General features: G+C 34.6%; 1 protein-coding gene across 1 annotated transcript in view; it reads right to left on the bottom strand.

Annotated features, from left to right (window-relative positions):
• Positions 1-320: 320 nt before the first annotated feature.
• The window catches only part of LOC114333886 (cytochrome P450 9e2-like), a 53,692-nt gene continuing 27,283 nt past the window's right edge, over positions 321-26,729 (bottom strand). Inside the window, exons 4-7 of the mRNA XM_028283884.2 lie at positions 17,359-17,690; positions 11,149-11,356; positions 9,450-9,689; positions 321-876 (exon numbers count right to left, since the gene is read on the bottom strand). Of these exons, the coding sequence (XP_028139685.1) occupies positions 446-876; positions 9,450-9,689; positions 11,149-11,356; positions 17,359-17,690 (1,211 nt within the window). The 3' untranslated portion in view covers positions 321-445. The remainder of the gene's footprint in view (positions 877-9,449; positions 9,690-11,148; positions 11,357-17,358; positions 17,691-26,729) is intronic.

Genomic DNA, 26,729 nt, shown 5'->3' with positions numbered 1-26,729 from the left:
ACTTTTTTCGCACTACCCTACTCTATATTTTGTTCTATTCAGAACTGATTTTTTGTTTAGTCATCATATAGTTGTTCTATGTTGATTTCTTCTCTTGTTTGATGTTGTTTTGTTCTCATATATTGATGGTTTTTGATACTGCATATCAAATACTTGTTTATAGTGCACAAAATTATATTTTTGGGTAAGTAATCTATTATTTTTTTCTCTTCAATACACTCTTCAAGCACTTTTCTGACTGAGTCCTTCTAGCTATATACTTACCAGTATTCAATCAAAATTAAAACAGCTTGGTCATTTCCATAAATAAAATAAATATGTAAGTATTAATAAAAAATATATATTTATCCACCTTATTCTAAATTAGGAATATATTACAAAATAAAATCTAGAAATAGAGTTGTAATAATGGACTCACATGTACAACCCATTGATCATTTAAAATCTATAAACGTTTCAGTCCAAACCAAAAGCCTCCTTCAGACGAGAGCTGGAAGTTTTCTTTCGAAATTACTAGAGGAATTTGTGATTTCTTTACAGGAACAATTTCAAAATCTTTAAGCAAATAAAAGAACACCACTTTGATTTCTAATAAAGCAAATCTGGAGGCTATACAAATTCTTGGGCCAATTCCAAACGGTAGGTAAGCGTAAGGGTTAATTTTACTTTTGTTTTCGTCACTGAACCTCTCAGGGTTGAATTTATCTGGATCTGGATAGTATTTTGAATCTCTATGAATAGGATATACTGGCATAATGATTGACATTCCTTTTTTGATAGTAAGTGGTGCTTCTTCTGGTCGTTCGGGTTTAATGGTGTAATCTTTGGTGCATTGTCGCTCGGTTATTAAAGCAACGGGCCATTTTCTCAAAGATTCTGAAAGAAAAAAGCCTTTAGAGGAATAAGAAATATCAACATCACGAAAAAAAAATTATTTATACTACTGTATAGTCCAATTAACAGCCATTTTCTCGTGGAATTTTGAGAACCAAGGTCGATTTCCTTGAAAATTTGGATTTAAGTAGTAATTATAACCTTTATCAAAATCTACCTTATGCCGAACTGCGCTTTTGCCCTGGGGGTGAAAACAACCCCATCTAGGGGATGAAAATTTTTTAATCAAAATAACTATGGAAATTAATAGAGTGACCAATTTTGAGTAAATTTTGTTCTATAATTTTTTTTGCAAAATTGACATTTTCCAAGTTATTTGCGATTGAACTATGCATTTTTTCATTGAAAAAACTCACGTTTTATAACCGTTTTTCATGAATTATTTGAAAAAATTTAAAAATAAAATAAAAATTTTATTTTTAAATCAGCTGCAATGCGAAGGCAAAACAATCCTACTTTTCAATTAGAATACGGAGCGCAGTCCAGTCCCTTGAATCGCGATTTTCGGCTCTTATTGGAGCCTCATCGGAAAGAACGTAGGCTTGTTCTCCATATCCTAATTGATCCGCACTGAGAGGTTTTCCCACCCATTGCAACTGAAGTGAAAATATTAGGTGACTAGCGTCATCTGGCAATTAAAAGATGAAGTTTTCGATCCTAATAGCATTATTAATAATATTTAGAAAATATTAAAATATTACTAAAAGATTTTTAAATCGAAAACTTATTGGTCCATTTCCTTGGTAACACCTCCAAGGCTTCTAAAATTTGCAAGCCAAATGGATGCTGAAGCGAAGAAGACAAGAAGGAATTCAAAAAACTTACAATTCACGACCCCGTCTGTTCAGCTGGTAAATTCCAACAGAAAATGGACCTAGTTACTCGAAGGAGTAAAGACCAATATAAAAAGAAAATAAAAATTTTATTTTTAATTCAGCTGCAATGCGAAGGCAAAACAATCCTACTTTTCAATTAGAATACGGAGCGCAGTCCAGTCCCTTGAATCGCGATTTTCGGCTCTTATTGGAGCCTCATCGGAAAGAACGTAGGCTTGTTCTCCATATCCTAATTGATCCGCACTGAGAGGTTGTCCCACCCATTGCAACTGAAGTGAAAATATTAGGTGACTAGCGTCATCTGGCAATTAAAAGATGAAATTTTCGATCCTAATAGCATTATTAATAATATTTAGAAAATATTAAAATATTACTAAAAGATTTTTAAATCGAAAACTTATTGGTCCATTTCCTTGGTAACACCTCCAAGGCTTCTAAAATTTGCAAGCCAAATGGATGCTGACGCGAAGAAGACAAGAGGGAATTCAAAAAACTTACAATTCACGACCCCGTCTGTTCAGCTGGTAAATTCCAACAGAAAATGGACCTAGTTACTCGAAGGAGTAAAGACCAATATAAAAATAAAATAAAAATTTTATTTTTAATTCAGCTGCAATGCGAAGGCAAAACAATCCTATTTTTCAATTAGAATACGGAGCGCAGTCCAGTTCCTTGAATCGCGATTTTCGGCTCTTATTGGAGCCTCATCGGAAAGAACGTAGGCTTGTTCTCCATATCCTAATTGATCCGCGCTGAGAGGTTTTCCCACCCATTGCAACTGAAATGAAAATATTAGGTGACTAGCGTCATCTGGCAATTAAAAGATGAAATTAATAATATTTAGAAAATATTAAAATATTACTAAAAATCGTGAATTGTAAGTTTTTGAATTCCCTCTTTTCTTCTTCGCTTCAGCATCCATTTGGCTTGCAAATTTTAGAAGCCTTGGAAGTGTTACCAAGGAAATGAACCAATCAGTTTTCGATTTAAAAATCTTTTAGTAATATTTTAATATTTTCTAAATATTATTAATAATGCTATTAGGATCGAAAACTTCATCTTTTAATTGCCAGATGAAGCTAGTCACCTAATATTTTCACTTCAGTTGCAATGGGTGGGAAAACCTCTCAGTGCGGGTGCGGATCAATTAGGATATGGAGAACAAGCCTACGTTCTTTCCGATGAGGCTCCAATAAGAGCCGAAAATCGCGATTCAAGGGACTGGACTGCGCTCCGTATTCTAATTGAAAAGTAGGATTGTTTTGCCTTCGCATTGCAGCTGAATTAAAAATAAAATTTTTATTTTATTTTTATATTGGTCTTTACTCCTTCGAGTAACTAGGTCCATTTTCTGTTGGAATTTACCAGCTGAACAGACGGGGTCGTGAATTGTAAGTTTTTTGAATTCCCTCTTGTCTTCTTCGCTTCAGCATCCATTTGGCTTGCAAATTTTAGAAGCCTTGGAGGTGTTACCAAGGAAATGGACCAATAAGTTTTCGATTTAAAAATCTTTTAGTAATATTTTAATATTTTCTAAATATTATTAATAATGCTATTAGGATCGAAAACCTCATCTTTTGAAAAAATTTAATTTTATAGAAAAAATCATTAAGAAAAAAATTGTAGCTAATAGAAAAGCAAAGAGCTTGGCGTGTGAAAGACCTATGTACACGCAATAACGACTGAGTTATTGCTCTTTAAAAGATGGTTATTTTCGAAGGACATCGAAATGGAGAACTTTTAATCTCAAATAACTCGAATGTGGTGCAATTTTTTGAGAAAACTTAGGAGATGTCTTTTAAAGTTCATTAAAAAGCCTTTCAAATAAGCTCTGATAAAAGTTTTTTGCAGAAGAACTGACTGACTTATGACGAAAATAAAGTCGCTCTCCGCTTTTTTCTTATTGAAATTTAATAATTAAACCCTTGTCGTTACTATCCTAATAGAAACGAATAGCTTCCCACTTTTGTTTCGTTTCTACTAGGATTGTAATGACGAGGGTTTAATTTTTAAATTTCAAAAAGAAAAAAGCGGAGAGCGACTTTATTTTTGTCATAAGTCAGTCAGTTCTTATGCAAAAAACTTTTGTTGGAGCTTATTTGAAAGGCTTTTTAATGTACTTTAAAAGATGTCTATTGAGTTTTCCCAAAAAATTGCACTATATTCGAGTTATTTAAGATTAAAAGTTCTTCATTTCGATGTTCTTCGAAAATAACCATCCTTTAAAGAGCAATAACTCAGTCGTTATTGGGTTACATAGGTCTTTCAGACGCGAATCTCTTTGTTTTTTATTAGCTACAGTTTTGTTTTCAATGATTTTTTCGTATATAATATCACAAGAGAGAAAATTTTGCCGGCAATATTTTCGACTGGTATGAAAGTTTGTTGCCTGGCAATTTTCGCGAATTAAATTTTGACTTAAATCACGAGACGTCAGTCGAGTGATTTTGTCAAAGTTTCATAAGCGAAAATTACCCAAAGGCAACGAACTTGAATGAAACCAGGAGAAAATTTTGCCGGAAATAATTTTCTCTCGAATGATATTCGACAAGACTATTTCACGAGACAATTAATGCATCATATTAACGAAATATAATCTTTATTTATTAGTTATTACCATACTATTTCGTGACGGATCTATCATAATTTTGTCGCTGAGAAATCACGTCGCTAAGGAGTTTTGTCAGTAGGAAACTATGCGTTGCTATGCCGTTTTATCAGTTAAAAACAGTCTAGTGAAATAGTCTATAAAATTAAACTTTTTCAAGTTACTCAGGAAAAACGGTTATAAAACGTGAGTTTTTTCAATGAAAAATGCATAGTTTCAATCGCAAATAACTTGTAAGGTGTCAATTTTGCAAAAAAAATTTATAGAAAAAAATTTACTCATAATTGGTCACTCTAACGATTTCCATAGTTATTTTGATTAAAAAATTGTCATCCTCTAGATGGGGTTGTTTTCAACCCAGAGGGCAAAAGCGCAGTTCGGCATAGGGTAGATTTTGAAAAAGAGTCAACAGAGCTTAAACCCAAATTTTCATTAAAATCGGTGTTGATTCTCAAAATTCCACGGTTTTACAGTTTCTTACCGCTGATGAGTGGCCCAGTAGTATGGATGGGAAAATCCTACCGGTTTAAACCTAAAACCGGTTTTTTTACTTCGCAATAACCGGTTTTACCGGTTGTTTTTTTGTCCCGGTTATAACCGGTTTTTTATTTTTAAAGTAAAACCGGTTATTAGGTTTTCACGGTGATTAGGATTAGGTTAGGTATTATTTTGGATCCCAATCATAATTACTATTCTCAAGTAATTATTCCAAACAAAACCATAATTCACATTTTATTTTATTTTATAAATACAGAAGCAAACTGAAAGTGCAATCTCGAATCAGCCAGAAACAATTTATAGCCAGAAACAAACAAGTTTTATTATAATATTTCCTTGAAAAGGTATTTGTAATCATATTTAATAAGAAGTGATCTGGTTGAAGACGCAAACATTATCTATTTTTCACACTTAACTCTTGACATTGAAAGTGGGTGAACTACTTTTTCTGATTACCAAAAATAATGATGTGACTATGAATATCAAATTACTGATTACGAATACGAATCTCCAAGAATTTCCCTACGTTTTCAAAGCGATACACCCATACAGGAAGTATTAAATGAGTTAACATGTAAATACCTATTCTACAAATATACAAACGTGTTAAAAGTAATACATGATAAATTTTTTTTGGTGGTAGTAAAAATAAAAGGTAAATTGCATTATCCAATTTATTTTTAAGTAAAATGTTTATGTTGATATTATTTTTTTTAAATCCCATTTCAAAGAGTCTGGGAAATTTTTTATTAGTTGAAATGGTTGGGGATTTTTTGGGTTTGGGAGGAGAGGAAAATTGGTGGGTATTTTAGAGCATTATATTTTTAAACGGTAAATTAAATTTGCATCATTAACAGTGGCGGCTCGTGATTTTTACAATAGGGGAAGCTATACATAACTGTAAAATATCTAGACAAATTTGCACTAGCAAAAAAATGCGCCAAAAAATGTAATTTAAGGCTCCATTTTTTGACCACTTTTTATTTACATTTCATAATATCATCCTAATTCATAATTTCATGATATCATATCATTTTAAAAATAGTTAGTCTAATTGTAAAAGTTTAATACCAAAGTTTGTGTCGTTTATTTGTTAATAATTCCATATATTTGTAAATAGATACCTATGCATATCAAAATAAATACAGATTAGAAGTTTTGCAGTCCATACATAATGAAGCTTCAAATTTTTGAAGATACTCAACTGAATTTTTTTAATTCTACACTTTTCAATATAGCACTAGAAGACGTCTTCAAAACGACAAATTGGTCAACCTATGGCATTAACGTTAATGGCAAGAAGCTAAACCACCTCAGATTCGCTGACGACATTGTGATTATAGCGAGCTCATTCGAGGAACTGCAAATTATGATGGAGGAACTCGCAGGCAGCTCCCAATACGTCGGCCTGAAAATGAACATGAAGAAAACAAAAATAATGACAAACACAGATGACCCCAGACGCATAACTATAAATGGCAGTGAGATAGAAAAAATCCAGGAATATATCTACCTAGGCCAAATCCTGAAACTAGACAAAGAAAACCAAAGTGCGGAAATTAATAGAAGAGCAAGACTAGCATGGGCAGGATTTGGAAAACTTGGTTGGATACTTAAGAACCGCAAAATACCTCAATATTTGAGAACCAAAGTGTTCAACCAGTGCATCCTTCCTATCATGACATATGGGTGTCAAACCTGGACCCTAACCAAGGCAAATATGAATAAACTAGCCACAACACAAAGAGCTGAGGAAAGAGCAATGTTAGGTATACGACTGTCAGATAAAAAGAGGAACGACTGGGTAAGATCAAAAACAAAAGTCGAGGATATAACAACAAAAGTTGCCAAACTTAAATGGAGCTTCGCAGGCCACACTGTTAGACAAAAAGACCAACGTTGGAATGCAACGATACAACATTGGAGACCTTACCAAAGTAAACGACCGAGAGGAAGACCACAGATGAGATGGGTTGATGATATTAAAAGAGTAGCCGGAACGAATTGGAAATATGTTGCTCAGGATAGAGACCGATGGAAGGAGTTGGGAGAGGCCTATGTCCAAACGTGGACGATAGAAGGCTAAGAAGAAGAAGAAGATATTATATTTAATAATAATCAATAAATATATAATATTAATAAAATAATAAATAAATATATTAATTAATAGAATAAAATGGTTTTATTAAAAATTGTGTTTTATTTATATTGATATTTATGATCATTCGATAGTACTAATTTTGATCATATTGATATCGAGTCGAATGGAGAATCGCAAACTAAAGTGCATTGTAAATGTAACTTTGTAACTTATTGGATTAAAAAACCGAAAACCGGTTTTTCCAAAAACCGGTTTATTTTGGCCGGTTGTAACCGCCAGGTTAAACCGTAAGCAAAAAAAACGGTATAACCGAAAACCGGTGTTTTGTCAAAAACCGCCATCCCTATCCAGTAGTATTATATTGGGAACAGTTAACGAAAACTACGGTTTCCCATTTGTTTATTTTTACAGTAAAAATTTCAAGGCATTGTCGATTGCATATTATTTTCCGTCAAACATATAATTTTAACAAGTAATTGGACTTCGTAAGTCCTAGGTTGTCACCCAAAGGGATCGAAAGTAGAACCGGAAGTCGGTATTTAAACTCTTCGTATAACTTGGCATCGATGGATATACGATTTCACTAATTTTGAGGAATTTTTACTAAATTTTCGGTCATAACTGTTCAAACGGAAATGACTTAAAAACCGGAACTAAAGATTCAAGCTCGAGTTTTCAATTTGCTTCGATTGATATGTCACCTACTATTTCTGCGACTATAATAAGGCACTTTCGGTTAGAATTTTTTAAGCAGAAATGATATAAAAACCAAAAGTATACATTTGTTCTCATCTTGCTAAGGCACGTCGAATAATATATCGCTTAGACTATTTCGGTGACTTGAAAATGGTACTTCCTATTGCAACTCTATATAAAACCGGAAGTCCGAGGTAAATTTCTCATCTTTAATACCATCCTTGGGTTATAAGCTTTCATTCGACACCTCATTTGTCATTCTATCTGTATTATTAACGGGGGAGTTATATTCGCGGACAGATGGACAGACAGTCATGAAACCGGAAGTATATATTTGTTCTCGTCTTGCTAATAGGCACGTCGAATAAAATATCGCTTGTACTATTCCGGCGGCGTTAAAACAGTACTTCCGGTTGAATTTCTAAAACCGGAAATCCTAGGTCAAATTTCTCACCTTTAGTAACATCCTTGGGTTATAATAAGCTTTCATTCGACACCTCATTTTTGTCATTCTACCTGGTATAATGACGGAGAAGTTGTGTTTACGGACGTATGGACAGACGGACGTGAATAATTCAACGTTTTCACATTTTTTCAAAATTGGGTGAAAACAATAAGTCGAATACCACAGGTTAACAAGCAATTGGACTTGTAACGATATGATACCACGGCAAGCGATGAGCTGGTCTACCAGAGAAGACCGTAGGAGTGTCAGTGTTGGCGCATTCCTTCTTCATAACACCGCTAGGGGAAACTGAAGGAGAAGTGGCATCGAGAGCATATTTAAGACGAGCCAGGAGAATGAGAAAATCAGTTGTTGCTAACGTGTTGAAATAGCAATAGCTCGATTGGCAGAGATGCACCGTATTTGAGCTAGAACTGTGCCTGTTACACCGTAGTGACGTGGCGTCCACCGTAACCGTTACCGCAGTAGGCAGTAGTAGCGAGGACCGAGTGACTGAGTGTTGCTGTTCAACCATGCCGCATTGAAGTGAAATGCGGTGTCTCCGTGTCGGGATATATCGCCATGTTGATTTAACCTAGCGTGATTGTTATTGTATATATTGTATTTTTTATCGTATCATTTTAATATTACTATTATGTTCGAATGACAGTAAGAAGTATGATATTGCTTTTCATTTGCAGAAGGTAGAAATATATTATTTTATTCATTTTAAACTGTATATAATTATCTTACATATATTTACTTTATTTTTTTAACCTGTGTTTTACTGAGTCTGTCGTCTTGAAAGAGCTACCCGTTACAACTTCGTAAGTCTTCTAATTTCAAGGAAACTGACTGGAAGTAGAACCGGAAGTCAATATTTGAACTCTTTTCGTTTAACCTTGAGTGGATTGACATACAAGTTCACTAATTTTAAGTCATTTTTGCCAAACTTCTGAAAAACCAAAACTAAATATTTGGTCTCGACTTTTTAATACGCGCCGATTAATATACTACGTGTACTACGTTTGTGACCATATTGCGTCACTTCCTGTTACAACTTTCTAACCGGAAGTGATATAAAAACCGGAAGTGTATATTATTTGTTCTCGTCTTTCTAAAGCGCGTCGAATAGTATATCGCTTGTATTATTTCGGCTACTGAACGGTACGCTCGGTTGCAACTCTGGAACAGGAAGCCCGAGGTCAAATGTCTCACCTTTAATGCCATATTTGGGCTATAAGCTCTCATTCGGCAGCTCATTTGTCTTTCTATATGTTCTAATAACGGAGGAGTTGTGTTTACGGATGGACGGACAGCCATGGATACTTCAAAGTTTTGTGAAAAAAAAAAAGTAAAACAAAATGTTACCTGACACAAACATATCCATGTACTTCATTTTTAATAAAGCTTCGTAAGTTAATTCTCCCTGGCACTGTTCCAAAGTTTCCATTATTTCTTCTCTCAGCCTCTGCTGGTAATCTGGATTAGCAGCTAGTTCATAACCAACAAAACACATTGTTGAGGATACGGTTTCGAATCCACCCAAGAAGAATATTAACGCTTGGGCCGTAATATCTATGTTGGTAATTTCTTTTGAAATGGTTTTTCCTAAAACATAATACATACAGTCTTTTAACATCCCAAATTATTTAAAATCTGTTGTTTTTAATTTAGTACAGTTAAAAAGTTATTTAAAAAAGTTTACCATTTTAAATACCTAGGATGTTGAATAAACGTGACACTAAATACTGATAAATAAATTAAAACTCCTATAGAAATTCCAAAAGGAGCATTTATCAAACCTAGATCTATACTGTGCAATTCTCAGCTGAATTTACCAACTAAGAATTAATTCCTAAAATGTTATGTGTAACCTGTATTACTATACAGTGAGCACGTAAAGGTTGGAATAAATTCATTTCCTCGAGAACGGATGGTTTTGGAGAAAAATCCCAAAACAGGTCAATTTTTATTTTTAAATTAGGACTTTTTGGCATATACATCATACTAGTGACGTCACTCATCTGGGCGTAATGACGTCATAGATGATTTTTTTAAATAAGAATAGGGGTCGTGTGATAGCTTATTTGAAAAGTAATTCAATTCTCTATTCAGTAATATCAACATTAACATAATTATTTATACAGGGTGTCCAAAAAAAATTTTTTTTGATTAAATTAATTGACATAAAAAGAAGAATGTATGTAATTTATTTAATTCAAAATACATTTTACTGCTCTCAGAAAACTGAAAAAAATGTTTATTTGAAAAATAATCATTGCTTTTCGCTTAAATTAAATGTTCAAACTGTCACGAGGCTGGTGGGTGGCGGCTTTAATATTGAATTTAAGCAAAAAACAATATTTATTTGCCAAATAAACATTTTTTTCCTGTTTTCTGATAGCAGTAAAATGTATTTTGAATTAAATAAATTACACACATTCTTCTTTTTATGTCAATAAATTTAATTCAAAAAAAATTTTTTTGGGCACCCTGTATAAATAATTATGTAAATGTTCATATTACTGGATAGAGAATTGAATTACCTTTCAAATGAGCTATAACACTACCCCTATTTTAATTTAAAAAAATCATCGATGACGTCATCACGCCCAGACGGCTGACGTCGCTAGTATGAGATATATGCCAATAAGCCTTAATTTAAAAATAAAAATTGACCTGTCTTGGGATTTTTTTTACAAAATCGTCCATTCTCGAGAAAATGAATTTATTCCAACCTTTACGTGCTCACTGTATATGGATGTGAAACCTGTATCATGAAAACTCAAAATATCATCAGTTCAACGCTTTTCAAACATAGAAGTAATAAAAGTCTTAAACAGAATAGGTCAAGATGGAGGAAATTTGACGAAGATGATAAAAAAGAGAAAACTTGAATATTTGGGGCATATAACGAAAGGTAGCAGATACTGGATACTGCAGTTAATATTCAACGGAACGATCGAGTGAAAAAGAGAATTTGTTATGAAGAAATATTCATGGCTGCGAAACCGTTGTCAAAAAGAACTAATGTACATTTATAATAAGCAACATATCAAAAAAATACCTGATACATTTTCGGCTTCTTTCGCCGTAGCAAATCCTTCATCCACAGTATGATCCTCTTTAATATGGACTCCTTTTTTAGCTTCTATTAGTAAGTGTATCATATCAAGACGAACAATTCCTTTTTCTTCTCTCATTTTTATTGTCTTGTCAATTAAATTGGTAAAAAACGTTCTTGTTTTCTCATCAAATAATGATATTTTAAAGAACTGTAAATAAACAAAACACACAAAATGTATAAAAAATATTTTTAAATAATTTTCATCATGTTTGATTTGGTTGGCAATCTTACACGAGGACTTGTAACGGACTATAATTTCATTATCAATGTCGTTACAATTCTTCGTGAGTCTTGGACAACAATGATAGGGAAGAGACCAAATAAATAAATGTAAAGTTGGTGAATTCCAATAGTAGGTACGGGATCCGAACATAGGTCGACCTTCTCTCATCTGTTTACCGGATGAAACATTTTTTTTTAATTTCATACTTTGACAAATACGACTGTATGGGTATCCTATCAAAATATGGTCATGCCATAGCTATCCTTAAGGGGAGAGGGCGTAGTGTTTGAAATCAACATTTAAAGCACATTTTTGTGTGTATTTTTAAATTAAATAAGCATATTCAGTATAACTCAAAGAATATTCAAAAACAATTTAAGAAAAAATATTGAAAAATTAGCCAACGGTGACAAATTTTTAGACACCTCAAAAAAATGGATTGTTTGGGATTTTTTTGTTTCAAATGATCCAATATTTACTTACTTTCCGTGTTCGGAACACCAACAACTTTAAATTCTGTATTTCCAATGGTTGGCCACATAGATGGCCCTGTCATTTGCTATAATTAAGTCTTGTTCTGTGCAGGTCTCTCTCATCTCTGTGCATGATAGTAGATGCCGGCTGGTCTGAACCGCGCCACAGTCGCAGGTATCGTCCTCCTGGTATCCCCATTTTTTCAGGTTACTAGCACAACGTGAAACGCCGGTTCTTAGTCTGTTTAGCGCTTTCCAAGTCGGATACGGTAAATTGTGTCCAGCAGCCATTTCCTCCGAGGGAGGAAAATGTGTCGCGGTAGTTGACGCTTGCCATAGGTGTATTCGGCGCGTCTCTGGCGCTTCGGGGATGGATCTTGATGTTTTCAGGAAGCTTTTCCGAGATCTTAGTCTGCTTGGCTGAGTTTGGTGGTCATATAAGGGGTGTCTTCGGTCCGTCTCCTGCTTTTTCCGTTCTACCTCTGACGTGACCTTCCTCCTGATTGGTGGTGGAGCAATTCCAGCAATGGGGTATACCTCTTCGATAGGTGTCGGTTTCAGGCAACCCGATATTATACGGACCGTTTCATTTAGAGCCACGTCGACGTTCTTTGCGTGAGCAGAGTTTGCCCATACTGGTGCTCCAAACTCCGCGGCCGAAAAACATAATGCCAAGGCAGAAGTGCGGAGAGTGTGTGGTTGTGCTCCCCATTTTGTATTAGTTAGCTTGCGGATGATATTATTTCTGGCACTTACTTTCTTCTTGACATCTTGACAGTGGTATCGGTAAGACAGAGTTCTATCCAGACGGACGCCAAGGTATTTTGGCGTCTTGTTGTGTTCCAGCATCTGACCACGCCATTCCACCTCCAGCGACCTTCGGGCATGCTTGTTTCTCAGGTGGAAAGCACATACCTGGGTTTTTGTGGGATTGGGTTTCAGATGGTTTTTATCATAGTATAGAGCTAAGTCTCCCAGGGCATCTGTCAGTTTCACTTCGACTTCATTGAAGGTTCTTCCCTGAGCTGCCACCGCTGTATCATCAGCGTAAATAAATTGCCTTGTTTGTTGGTGTATGGGTTGGTCGTTGGTGTATATGTTGTATAAAAACGGCGCGAGGACACTTCCCTGTGGTAGCCCATTTTTTTGGTCCCTCCACCGACTGTTCTTGGACTGGAGCGTTACGTAGAAGCGTCTATTCTGGAGGAGACATTTCACTAACCTTGTTAGTCGGAAATCCTTTGTAGTTTCGTAGAGTTTTGCGAGTAGCCGTTGATGGTTAACTGTATCATAGGCGGCAGTTAGGTCTATGAACGCTACTCCTGTTATTTCCTTCCGTTCAAAACCATCTTCAATATGTTGGGTGAGATTAAGAATTTGACTGCAGCAGCACTTTCCGGGCCTGAATCCTGCTTGTTCTGGAATAATTTTAGTCTCCACATATTCTGCGATCCGGTTCAGTATCATTCTTTCAAAGGCCTTGAAAAGGTGGCACAAGAGAGATACAGGTCTAAAACTCTTTGTATCCGCCGGCTCCTTCCCTGGTTTTAAGAGGGCTACCACTCTAGCTTTTCTCCAGATTTTGGGGATTTGTAATGTACGGATGCAGCAATTCATCATTTTTACGAGCCACTCTACGGTTTTTAGTCCAAAGTTCTTTATTTGCTCTGTTCGCATGTCGTCCAGACCAGCCGCTTTATTATCTTTCATTTGATGGATCGCGCCTCTCATCTCCTCTAGACAAAAAGAGGTACCTAGAACATCTCTTTCTTCGTCGATATTCCGTTGAGCTCTCACCTTGTTCTTTCTTGATGTCGTCTTACCGTTCATTAGAAGATGATGGGCTATCTGATCGGGTGTGACTTCTGTCATGTTGACTTCCGGAGCAGCGGGATCGTTGCCAAGATTCCGAATCAGCTTCCAGGCACGTCTGCTGTTTTGTTTCATGTCCAGACTCGTGACCAGCTTGCACCACCTTTCCGTTCTGTTGGCGGATATCGCATGTAACATTTCCTCCCCAGCCTGTATTGTCGCTTCCGAGAAAGGGTTTTCTTCATATAGCTGTTCTTATCTTTTAAGTAGGGGTTTAGATTCTTCATTGAGCCCCGCTATGTACTCAGTTCGACAACCTATAGGGATAAATTTCCGTGATACTTGCTTTACGATTTCTACAAATTTATCGTATGAATCAGGGCTAGGTTCAAGCTGGGAAACTTCTTGATCCAATGTTTCAGAGAATTTTTCCCATTTTGCTTTAGTAAAGTTGAACCTTCTCTTGAAAGGAACAATTTCGTATCTGATTGCCGCGTTGGAAAGACAAATTATTGGTCTGTGCTGTGTCTTTGGGAGGGCGCTTCCAACGATTTTTGTCACCTGGTCTCCAATTCTATCGCTGACAAATATATTGTCTGGGTTGTAACCTCTGCGCCATCTTCCGCTGTTGAACGACGCAGGCTGCTTTGGATCGTGAATAAGTTTTAGGTTCATGCTTTCAGCCCATTTTTCTAGTTCTTCGCCATTGGAATCTGTTTCGTTGTAACCCCACGCGACACTGTGACAGTTGAAGTCACCCAGTACGAATTTGATTTGCTGTGATTGAAAGTTATTCGGTTCCTCAAAAGCAAAGTCAGCGTTTGGTGGTTTGTAGATTGACAAAATTCATTTTTTTTGTGTCTTTAAAAATTTGACACCATTTCCTTTTTTTTTAATATTTGTCCTTGAATTTTTTTTCAATAGTCTTTGAATTGTACTAACAATTTAAAAATAAGATAATTCTACCATACTTTAAAAAAAATCAAACAAATTTGCTTGAAATGTTAACCTAATGAAAACCCTACCCAATTCTTACCTATGACCGTATTTTGATAGGCAACCCATGCAAGTCGTATTTGTCTATGTATAAAATTTAATAAAAAAAATGTAAGCAGACTGGTGAATGAAGGTCGGCCTAGATTCGAATCTTAGACTACAAGGGGTAAAAATTTTTAATGTATTTATATCCCGCTGATATCAATTTTTTTTTTCTATAACTGACATGAAATTTCATAAATTTCCACCTCAAGTCAGTTACTGAATATATATATATATATATATATATATATCGGTTTTAAAACGTTCTCCTACGTCTTCCGATGCCTAGTCGCCATTCACTTCGGTCCATCCAAAGGTCTTCATCCAATTCTCTTTCTCTCATTTCTCGATTTATGCCTTCTCTCCAACTCAGGCGGGGTCTTCCTCTTTTTCGTCTACCATGAGGGGTCCACGTTAGGATTTGTTTCGGGAGTCGTTCTTCGGACATTCTTTGTACGTGTCCATACCATCTAAGCTGTTTGGTACTAATGTCATCTACTATTGTGTGTTTCAAATTCATTATTTCCCTAATTCTGTTGTTGGTTACCCTTTCTAATCTTGATTTTCCTGCTGAGCGCCTCCAGAAATCCATTTCTGTTGCTTCAAGTTTTCTCTTGTATCTTTCTTTTATTTGCCATACTTCACTGCTGTAAGTGATTATACTCTTAACAATTGTATTGTATATTCTATGTTTGTTGTTGTTTGATATTGACTGGTCCCAGAGGATGCTATTGAGAAGGGTAATTGCTTTTCTTCCCTGGTTGTTTCTTTCTTCTATCGTCCGGTCTACGCTTCCTTCTTGTGTGATGGTCATACCAAGGTATTTATATGCGTCGCAATGTTTAATAATTTCGCCATTCCCCAGTGTAAGGTCCTGCTGTGTCCCACCGATACACATATATTCGGTCTTCTTTATGTTTATTTCCAAACCACCTTTTTTGTACTCCTCTATTAATTTCCTTGTCATATATTCTATATCATCGTAGTCTTGCGCTAGTACAAGTTGGTCGTCTGCAAATGACAAAGTGTATATTGTATTGTTGCTGATCGGTAATCCCATGTTTTTGCATTTGCGCAGTTACTGAAACGTCACATTTATGACATGCGGTAAAATCTATGTCTATCCCACTCATGGACGTCAATTTTTATTTATTTTTTACGGCAAAATTGTTGAAACTTCTGTTGTTTTTGGCAAGTTTTAAAAAAAATATATATTGTATTGTACACGGGGAAAAAATGCAGATTTTAGCGCTCTCATGATTACATCCCTCTGATATGTGTCTCGACGTAACTTTGATATATCGCCCTAAAATCTGATATTTTTGCCCCTTATACAGTAATGAGCAGACTAATAACCGGCAAAATAACGCTAAAGATAGAAAACATATTAAGTTGTGAGATAAAAGGAGATGCAACTACTAAAGTTGGAAAATTTAGCGATAGAGACGGATAAATTTACATTATATTGATTTTTTCCACCTTTAGACCTATCAGAGGAGTATGTCAATTAAAACTGTCTCTGTCATAGTGGTAGTGGCTAAACTCGTCCGATGCGTCTAAAGGTGGGAAACAATAAATGTTAACATAATATAAATTTGTAGGTTTCTATCCTCTACTAGTTTCATCTCTTTTTATCTCACAACTTAATATGTTTTCCATCCTTTGGGTTATTTTGCCGGTTATTAGCGCGCTCATCACCGTTTAATAAAAATAACTATACTTTAATATAAATAATATATTATAATAATAAATAATATATAAATAATAAATAATATACTTTAATAAAAATAACTATAACAAATATTTTAATATCTGCAGTTCTTTTTCGTTTCGTTATGGTTCAATTTAGTTTTCTTGTAAAGCCTCTTTGACAAGGAATAGTTTCCGAAACATCAGGTGTCAGAGGATGGCAAGAGACTGGAATTGAATCAAAACGAAAACGATTATTTTCTTTTTTGTCATCCCTTACTCGGTTTTAGAGTACAAAATGACCACGTTTCATTAAAGTAATCTGCGACGCATTACTGGAGTGTTCTCCTAGCGGCGCCGCTTGGTACTACTGTACGTCGGTTAACAGATTACTGGACTCGTGGTCGAAATTATTTTTCACTCATTTCATCATTCCCCGTTAGAGGACAGTCTAACTACACTCCGCTGCAAATATATCTGCAGTTCTTCTTCGTTTCGTTATGGTTTAATTCAGTCTTATTGTAAAGCCTCTTTGACAGGAATAGATTCCGAAACATCAGGTGTCAGAAGATGGCAAGAGACTCGAATTAAATCAAAACAAAAACGATTATTTTCTTTTTTGTCATACGTTACTCGGTTTTAGAGTACAAAATGACCACGTTTCATTAAAGTAATCTGCGACGCATTATTGGAGTGTTCTCCTAGCGGCGCCGCTTGATACTACTGTACCTCGGTTAACAGATTACTGGATTCGTGGTCGAAATTATTTTTCACTCATTTTAAAAATAACTATATTACAAGTAAGTTTAAGAATGGTTTCTTTGAATTAAATAAATTCCAGAAATATGTCTGTAACTCAAGGTAGGTATTTTATAAGTTTTGTATTAATATGTTGAAAACAAAAACTTGACATACGTTTGCCACTCTTGGAAAAACTTGAGCAAGTAACATCTTCAGCATCCTTGAAGTGCTAGTGAAATTCGTGACTTCCTTTCCCATCAAGTAAAATTCATTTTCAGGATTCTCTAAAGAATCGACTTTTATACCAAACGCAGTTGTAGCTATTACGTCGTTTGTAAATCTTGTAAAAGTATCTTTCAATTCGAGTTCCACAATATCCTGGTTCTTGTTCTGGAAGTGCTTTGAAAAGTTTTGGGCACATTCTGTCATCAGCGTAAACATAACTTTCATCTTACTACTCGTAAAGGAAGGACTGAGGACAGACCTCATGTCGCGCCATTGTTGACCTGAAACCAAAACGTTTACAAAATATGGAATATTCTAAAATGAACGCTCCTTTCACACACTAAGAATTTGAATGGTGACATTCCAATTGTGGCTCAAGCGATCCCATGGTAACTTTCACATTACACCGAACGTTCCAACCGCCGCACGTCCGTGTAATGAGAAAGGTTCCATATACTCCAGGGTAATAAGCTGGAAATAGACCATGTTCGGGGCACTCAAAGATCCAGGTAGCTGACTACTTTTTTTAGTTATTGTAGGCTTATAGGAAGAAAACCTATCTGTTTCCTGCCTAGAAGTCGCGTCCGTTTTTTAATTATTAATAATTTGGTGCAAAAATCGCGATCTTTTCGATTTTTTGCACTCCATTCAAAATCTAAATAGTTGATATAAAATTACAAAGTTTAGTTTTTTAGAACATTAAAAAACCTTCAAAATGCCGATTTTTGAAAATTAAAAAGTTAATTTGTTGCTAGGCAAACTGCAAAATAAATGAAAATCGTTATTTGTTAATAACTTTTACTAAAACTACCTTAGAACTTTAATGTTTCACCCAAAGTTGGGTATTGGGGTACTTAACAGACCCTCAAAATTTGAGACCGATCCATTAATTAGTTTAAGAGTTATTCTAATTGTTTTTCCTAGAGACCTTTATTTTGCAATAACATAAGACAGAAAATAATGAAGATAGGACAATTCTGCGTATGCCAAATGAAAGTAGAAAACTGATGCTATCAAAATGTACTAAAAAAAGATAAAAACATGATCTAATATAGTCAAAAATTCTAATGCCAAATTTGTGAAATTTTGTAGTTTATAAACTTTAGAACAACTTTAAAATGTTGCCAGTAGAAAAAATCATTTTACATATTAGAAAATTTTCACATTAGTGGTATTTTACACGAATTTTTAAAAATGTAGTTCAATTGGTGATCAGTCGTGGTAAGTGAAGGGGGAGCTGGGAGCCGACAAATGCACGAGTTCAAAAACTAAAAAAGGCAACTTAAAACTACTATCATTTTCTATATCTAGGGATCTACTGAATAGATTTTGATCGTTCTTTTTTAATTTGTATGTAATTTTCTGTACATTACAAATATGCAATTTGTCTAGACATTCATGAATTAATAAACAGTCTAATTTGTTTAAACAATTTTTGAAAAAATAATTTTTTTCCAAAAATCCATGATTTTAATCATACTATCGTTATTAATCATAGAAAAAGTTAAGGTATACTTTAATAAATAAATTATCTTCCATAAATAATTATCTAATAATAATCATTTATTTATTAAAGTGTACTTTAACTTTTTCATTGATCATTAATGATACTATGATTAAAAAAATAGATTTTTGTAAAAAAAATATTTTTTCAAGAATTGTTTAAACAAATTAGACTGTTTATTAATTAATAAATTTATAAACAAATTACATCTTTGTAATGTACGTAAAAATTACATACAAATTAAAAAAATAAAGATCAGAATACATTGAGTTGATCCGGAGATACCGAAAATTATATTCATTTGAAATTGCTTTTCGGCATTTTAATTCGGTGGATTTGCAGGTTCCCCCTAGTAATCGTTTGAACTACATTTTTGAAAAATCTTAGAGGATGCTGTGATAGTAGAATGTTTGTGCAAATTAAAAAAAAACACAAATCCCATTCTTTAAAATGGCAATAATGAGATTCCTTAATTATTATAAACAAATTAGCTGTGAATTAAAAAAGCATATGGCTAACTTTGTCCCAAATGAACCCAGACTAAATTTTTTTATTTGAAAATTCGTGTTAAAATACTATCTTTTCGAATAATATAAAAAGATTGTTTCTACGGACAACATTTTTAAAGTTAGGTAGGTATTCTAAATGTTTATAAACTACAAAATTTCAAAAATTTGGCTTTAGGATTTTTGACTATATTAATTATTTTTTTATCTTTTTTAATACATTTTGATACTATCACTCTTCTTCTTTCATTTGGCATACTCAGAATTGTCCTATCTTCATTATTTTCTGTCTTATCTTATTGCAAAATAAAGGTAATACTAATAGATAATTTACTATGGAGTTTCTAACGCGAGAATTTTACTGCCACCGTTGCATTTGGTTGTCTTTTTAAAGACAGATCACATGGAATGATTTTTTGTGGCGGATATTCTTGAGTTGGGTTGATTTCATGTAATCAAATGAACTATCTTTTAGTAAAGTCGTCCCAGGAACGCAACTCATCAATATTGGCAATATCATTTTAAAATTCTTCTACTTTAAAATGTATAATACATGTCTGAATTGCCGATATAAATGAGTCAGAAAAAATAAATTATTGGAAAAATTTTTTACTAAAAAAATAAAGGTCTCTGCGATAAATAAATAGAATAACTCTTACACTAATTAATGGATGGTTCCCTGTTGAAGGTTTGTTACGTACGATAATACCCAACTTTAAGTGAAACACTAAAGTTCTAAGGTAGTTTTAGTAAAAGTTATTAACAATTAACGATTTTCACTTATTTTGCAGTTGGCGTAGCAACAAATTAACTTTTTAACTTTCAAAAATCGGCATTTTGAAGTTTTTTCAATGTTCTAAAAAACTGAATTTTGTAATTTTATGTCAACTACACACAGCGGCAAAATTAGCCGAACACGTTAAAAATGGGACATGTTTGATGTCTCGTATTTCATAAACCAGTGGTCCGATTTTAGTGATTCTTTTAGTTATAGCCTTATTATTTAAGAATATCGTTATAACAATATTGTTGCTAGACAGGTAAATACCATTTTATACCGGGTGTACCAATCATACTGTGTTTTTTTCTTAAAGTTTGGAACACCCTGTGGAATATTCTAGCATATGTAAAATATTAGAATTAATACTCGATTGTAGACTTAGGCTTGCTTAACATTTTCCTTTTCGATTCATTTACTTATGTGAGATAATAAAAAAGTTATGTGCGTTAACAACTATCCATGTTTTTCATCAATAAATCCTCATAGTAGGGGAGGAAAGTATACTAAATTTGCAGTTACTCGAGCGTTATGGGAACCTATTGGATTGTGAAGAGTATGTGCTAAAATCAGAAAAAGGTTAAGTTAAGTTTTCCATAAAGTGGGGGACTTTTCATTTTTTAATTTAATTTTCCATTTGAAACAATCATTTTTCTCCGATTATAGCGCTATCTATCCATAATTCGAAAAAATAGGTCGAATAAAAGTTGCTTAATTTTACGTAAAGAATCCAGATCTGCAATAAAAATTGAGGGCTCCTATTTAAGATTTTAAATTAAATGCTCCACCCCACCTCCGTGGGGGCTCGTGACACCCCACGAAAAGGGGTGGGGGGTAAATTAAAAATTATAAATACGAACCCTGCGATATTTTGCGAAATGAACATCAGATCGTAAAACTGCAAAATACACCTATTCAATATTTTTCAAAAAACTACCGAATGGCACCAAACACGACCCCCACGGAGGTGGGGTGGGGGGTTACATTAAAATTATAAATAGGAGCCCCCAATTTTTATTGCAGATTTGGATCCTTGACGTAAAAATAAGCAACTTTTATTCGCAACATTTTTTCCTATTATGGATAAATGGCGCTATAATCGGAAAAACGATTGGTGAAAATGGAAAATTAAATTGAAAAATGGAGAGTCCCACACTTTATGGAAAACTTAACTTAACTTTTTTTGGCTGTAGCACCCACTCTTCACAATCCACTCCAGGTCTCAAGAACGCTCGAGTAATTGCAAATTTAGCATACTTTTCTCCCCTACTATGAGGATTTATTGATAAAAAACATGGTTAGTTGTTAAAGCACATAACTTTTTTATTTTCCAACATAAGCAAATGAATCAAAAAAGAAAATGTTAAGAAAGCATAATTCTACAATCGAGTTTTAATTTTAATATTTTATATATGCTGGAATATTCCACAGGGTGTTCGAAACTTTAAGAAAAAAACACAGTATGCTTGTTACATCCGGTATAAAATGACATTTACCTGTCTAGCAACAATATTATTACACCGATATTCTTATATAATAAGGCTATAACATACTAAAAGAATCACTCAAATCGGACCACTGGTTTATGAAAAACGAGACATCAAACATGTCCCATTTTTAACGTGTTCGGCTAATTTTGACGGTGTGTGTATTTAGCTTTTGAATGGAGTGCAAAAAGTCGAAAAAAAAATCGCGATTTTTGCACTAAATTGTTAATGATTAAAAATCGGACGCGAACTCTAGGCAGGAAACAGGTAGGTTTTCTTCCTATCGGTCTACAATAACTAAAAAAGTAGTCAGCTACCTGGATCTTTGAGTATCCCGAGAAAATCCTTATTACTCTTTACTAATATGATTGCTTGAGCCACCATTTGAATGTCATCGTGCGTTCTAATCCTCGCACGTTTCAAAATCTTAATGTGTGAAGGAGCGTTTTGTTCGATTTGCGGTAAAATTCAATATCGAAACTTGATCATAATTACTCCGATCATAAATAATATATGATCAAAAATGGATAAATCTCCTTGATCATAAATACTCCAACGAATATCAGGGAAAAGTTTGTTAGATAGGGAGAGAAGCGAAAACATAAGATCATGCAATGTAGATGTAGAGTACTAAAATGGATGGGTGACAAAACAGAAACAGGAGTGGAACGAACACATTAGTAGAATGGCAGAGGATAGGATAGTGCGAATAGCACGCGATAACTCACCAAATAAACGAAGAAATATTGGCAGACCAAGAAAAAGATGGTGCGATAACTTAAACAATTTAGGAGGCTAATATTGAAGAAGAAACAGGCTTTAAGGCCTACATACAAGAAGGAAGAAGATGAAGAAGAAGAAACTTGATCATGCTGACTGAAATTAATAGGTATCGTTATCATATTGTAAGAGCATTTTGTTTTACTAGTAATATATATAGCATGGAACTAATATATTCAAATATTCAGTGTTATCAGTGATCTTGCAGAGATGCATAATGATAAAATCTAGTCATTCAGACAGAAATCGATAAATATTTTTTCAGCTCTGGCTTTTGTTCCACGAGAAACGCGGGTCTACGATATGGTACACATTCTTCTTTTCTTTTTCATTATTTTTTTCTGTTCAGTGTCCAGTCATTTATGTTTTCTATACATATTACAGCTTTGCCTGAGGTCTGTGCTACGTTGTCTGTCCCATAATGATTTTCCTGTGGTATTTCGGACTATTTTCATTTCACACGTTTCCATCAGTCTTTTTGTCCTTGTGATGATTCTCATTACACATCATGTAATGTACACACCATTAAATTACATGGTAATTTTCATTGCATGGGAAGCAATTAATCAGAGGTTTATAAAAATGAACATCACGATAAAAGGAAGCAGAATAGCCATACTAGGAGTATATGGCATTAATGAGGACGCATTGATCAACAATAAAGATGAATTCTTTGAACAACCGAACGATGAAATTATAAAAGTAGGAACATCTAGAGAGATCATACTTCTAGGAGACTTCAATAGCAGAGTTGGACGGGAATTTAACAACAAAGTGGTAGGAGCACACGGTGAAAATAGCAGAAACGATAATGGAACCAGATTAATATCAACATGCACACAAAATAACTTAAAAATATTAAATGGATTTTATCCACACCGTGATATACATAAGTAGACCTGGATACAGCAGACCAGAAATCTGAAATCTATAATAGATTATAGCGTTGTAAGACAGAGAACTACAATTAAAATACAAGATGTGCGAGCAGCCAGAAGGCCATCATGTGGCACCGATCATCATCTGCTAAAAGTTAAAGCGGTACTCCCAAACAGATATGAAAAAGAAAAAGAGCACATCGAGTCAAATCAGTTAATAAAACAAGTACGGTACAATATATACAGTCTAAACCAAGAGAGTGTAAAGCTATTGTATAAAAAACGTTTAGACGAAAAATTAGAAAGTGGTAGTTTTAAAAATACCGAAGAAAACTACGAACACATCAAAAAGTCCATTCATTTGGCAGCAGAAGAAACACTTTGGAAATGTGACGAAAACCATAAAGGAATAAAACCGTACTGGTGGGATGAAGAAGTAGAAAAGGAAATTACAGATAAACGTCGGAAATACCAAACGTTCCTATCAACAAAAACAGACAACGATAAAATAATTTAAAAAGATGCCCAAGCCAAAGTAAGAAAGAAGATAACTCAAAAAAAGAACGAATCATGGGAAAAGAACTGCCAAAAAATCAACACTTACATAGGAGGTAGAAGAAGCACAGAAAGTTGGAGATTAATTAAAAATATGAGAACTAATAAGAAAAAAGACGGTATATCACCAATAACAACGGAAAAATGGGAAGAATATTTCAAAAAATTACTAACAGAACAAAGACCAAAATTTGTTAACATAGAAGAAAACACGATAGGTATACATATAAATTCATCACCATTACAAATAAGTAAATCAGCGATGAAAGAAATAATCAAATCCCTGAAAAATGGAAAATCCCCTGGTCCTGGTGACATCCCTGCAGAATTAGTGAAAGCCGGCACAGACAAACTCCAAGAACGGCTAAGAAAACTCTTCCAAGATTGCTTAAATTGTGCCGAATTACCAAAAGAATGAAAATTATCTATCATGTCAACAATCCACAAAAAGGGCAGCAAGGATCAATGTGAAAATTACAGAGGAATTGCGGTAAACAGCACAATAAGTAGGATGTATGGGAAACTTATTAAGAACAAAATAGAAAATGACTATAGAGATTACGAAGCAGAGGAGCAAGCTGGCTTTAGAGTTGGGCGGTCCACAGTAGACCACCTGTACTCTATTACGCAAGTTATTGAGAAAAAAACAGCCGTCAATAAAGAAGTTCACCTGGTATACGTAGACTTACAAAAAGCATATGACAGTGTACCCCTCAGCAAACTATGGTCAACCCTACATCAAACCAACATTAAAAATGGTCTTATCAAAGCAGTCCAAAGTCTGTATAATGGAACGACTGCAAAAATTAAAACTGGATCAAGGATGTCTGAGGGGTTTAAGGTCACGAAAGGATTGAAACAGGTCTGTTGTATTTCGCCTACCCTTTTTAAAATTTATCTGGAACAAGCACTCAAGCTGTGGAAAAGAAAATGTAATGGCATGAGAATCCCTGTCAATGACGACACAACACTACACACTTTATGTTTCGCTGATGACCAAATTCTGATTGCTCAAGATCATGACGACTTAAGTTACATGACGCGGAAGCTAATAGAAGAATATAACAAATGGGGTCTCGAAGTCAACATTAAGAAAACTGAAGCCATGTGTATTGGAGGAAAAAAGCAGTCCATTACATTAGACGATGGGGTAGAAATTAAACACTGCGGTGAATACAAGTACCCGGGCATGAAACTCAAGATGGAACACTCGATGCTGCTATAAAAGACAGAAACATACAGGGTAGAAAAGCCATACCCATGATGAACGGCATTCTGTGGGACCAGACAATATCTAAAGCGAACAAACAGCTCATATACAATAGCATACTTAAAAGTATAATCACATATGGCAGTGAAGTTTGGCCACTGAAACAAAGAGCGCAGAAAATGTTACTAGTAACAGAAATGGACTTCTGGAGAAGAGCAGCAGGCAAATCAAGAAGAGATCGGATACCGAACGAGAGAATACGAGAAATGATGGGAGTAACACATACAATAATTGATGACATAAAAACAAAACAACTGGTATGGTACGGCCATGTACAGAGAATGCCAGGTGACAGGATCCCTAAACAGATTTTGGCATGGACACCACAAGGGAGAAGAAAAAGAGGAGGGCCGAGAAGAAGCTGGAGGGAGGGAATTGAAAAAGAACTAGAGGAAAGAGAAATCCCTCCAGGTCTATGGTTAAACAGAGAAGAATGGCGGTTAGGAGTCGGAAGGCGTCGGAGAACGCTGTAAACCGATAGTGGTAGTAGTAGTAGTAGTAATTTTCATTACCTACACCAATAATTGTAGCTTAATCCCATGTATCTGATCATAATAGCAAAGAATATAGACCTTTTAGAAGGGTACTGTCCAGTAACGTTTCAGCATAGGATTTTGTGCACCAACTGAGTCGATGCATGTGGCCTGACAATGCCTGTGGGGAGTATATATTCTTTGATAATACTTAAATTAGACATGCAACAAGATAGCAGTTTCCGAAACTTATATGTTTGTACTTGTTTTGAATTCCTTGTGTGAAGGTGACTAACCATCCAAGGCCTGTGTTAAACTAAGTATCAAACAGATGAAACGAAAGTCCCCGAAATTGGGGATGCAGTCAAAAATTACGTTAAAACAAAATTCCATGGTGTGGGTCCAAAGTGACCCAAACCATGTTATGAATATGGGCTAAAACCTGTCAGCATGTTGTCAGCTAGGTTGTCAACAAAAAAAGTTATAACCAATGAACATAAGAGTATATTGAATAAAATTAAAAAGAGTCCGAAATATTCTCTATTTGGGCGCCAACGTTAACGAGAACTAAATTCTAAAAACGATATTTACATTTAACCTTAAATTCAGATTAATACGCTGTTACATATTTTCCACATTGCTGTATGGGATAGAGAGCTGGAACGTTACAGAGACGCCAATGAAAAAATTGAAGGCCTTTGAGATGTGGATCTCTCGACGAATATCTCGGATCAGTTGGGTTGATCGAATAAAAAATTAAATAGTTTTACGAAAGAAAATGACCACAGAAATAACAAAAACAATAAAAAATCAAAAGTTACAAGATTACGAGCATGTAATAGGACATCCACAGGGTGTAACGTGTAACCTACACCTCATAATACAGGGCAAGAGCCTAAATCATAAGTTATTATTGCCAATATGAATATGATCGTCAACGTTCGATAATCGGAAAGGGTATTGAAGTAAAACGAAGGTACAGTGGAACCTCGATAAGTCGGATTAATCGGGACCGCGGCCGATCCGGGTTATCGAAAATCCGGGTTAGTCGGAGAGTATGGTAAAAATTAATAAAATACATAGAAATAA

Source organism: Diabrotica virgifera, chromosome 1 (assembly GCF_917563875.1).
Source record: "Diabrotica virgifera virgifera chromosome 1, PGI_DIABVI_V3a".
Classification (NCBI taxonomy): Eukaryota; Metazoa; Arthropoda; class Insecta; order Coleoptera; family Chrysomelidae; genus Diabrotica; species Diabrotica virgifera.
This window is presented reverse-complemented; position numbering and strand designations above follow the sequence as displayed.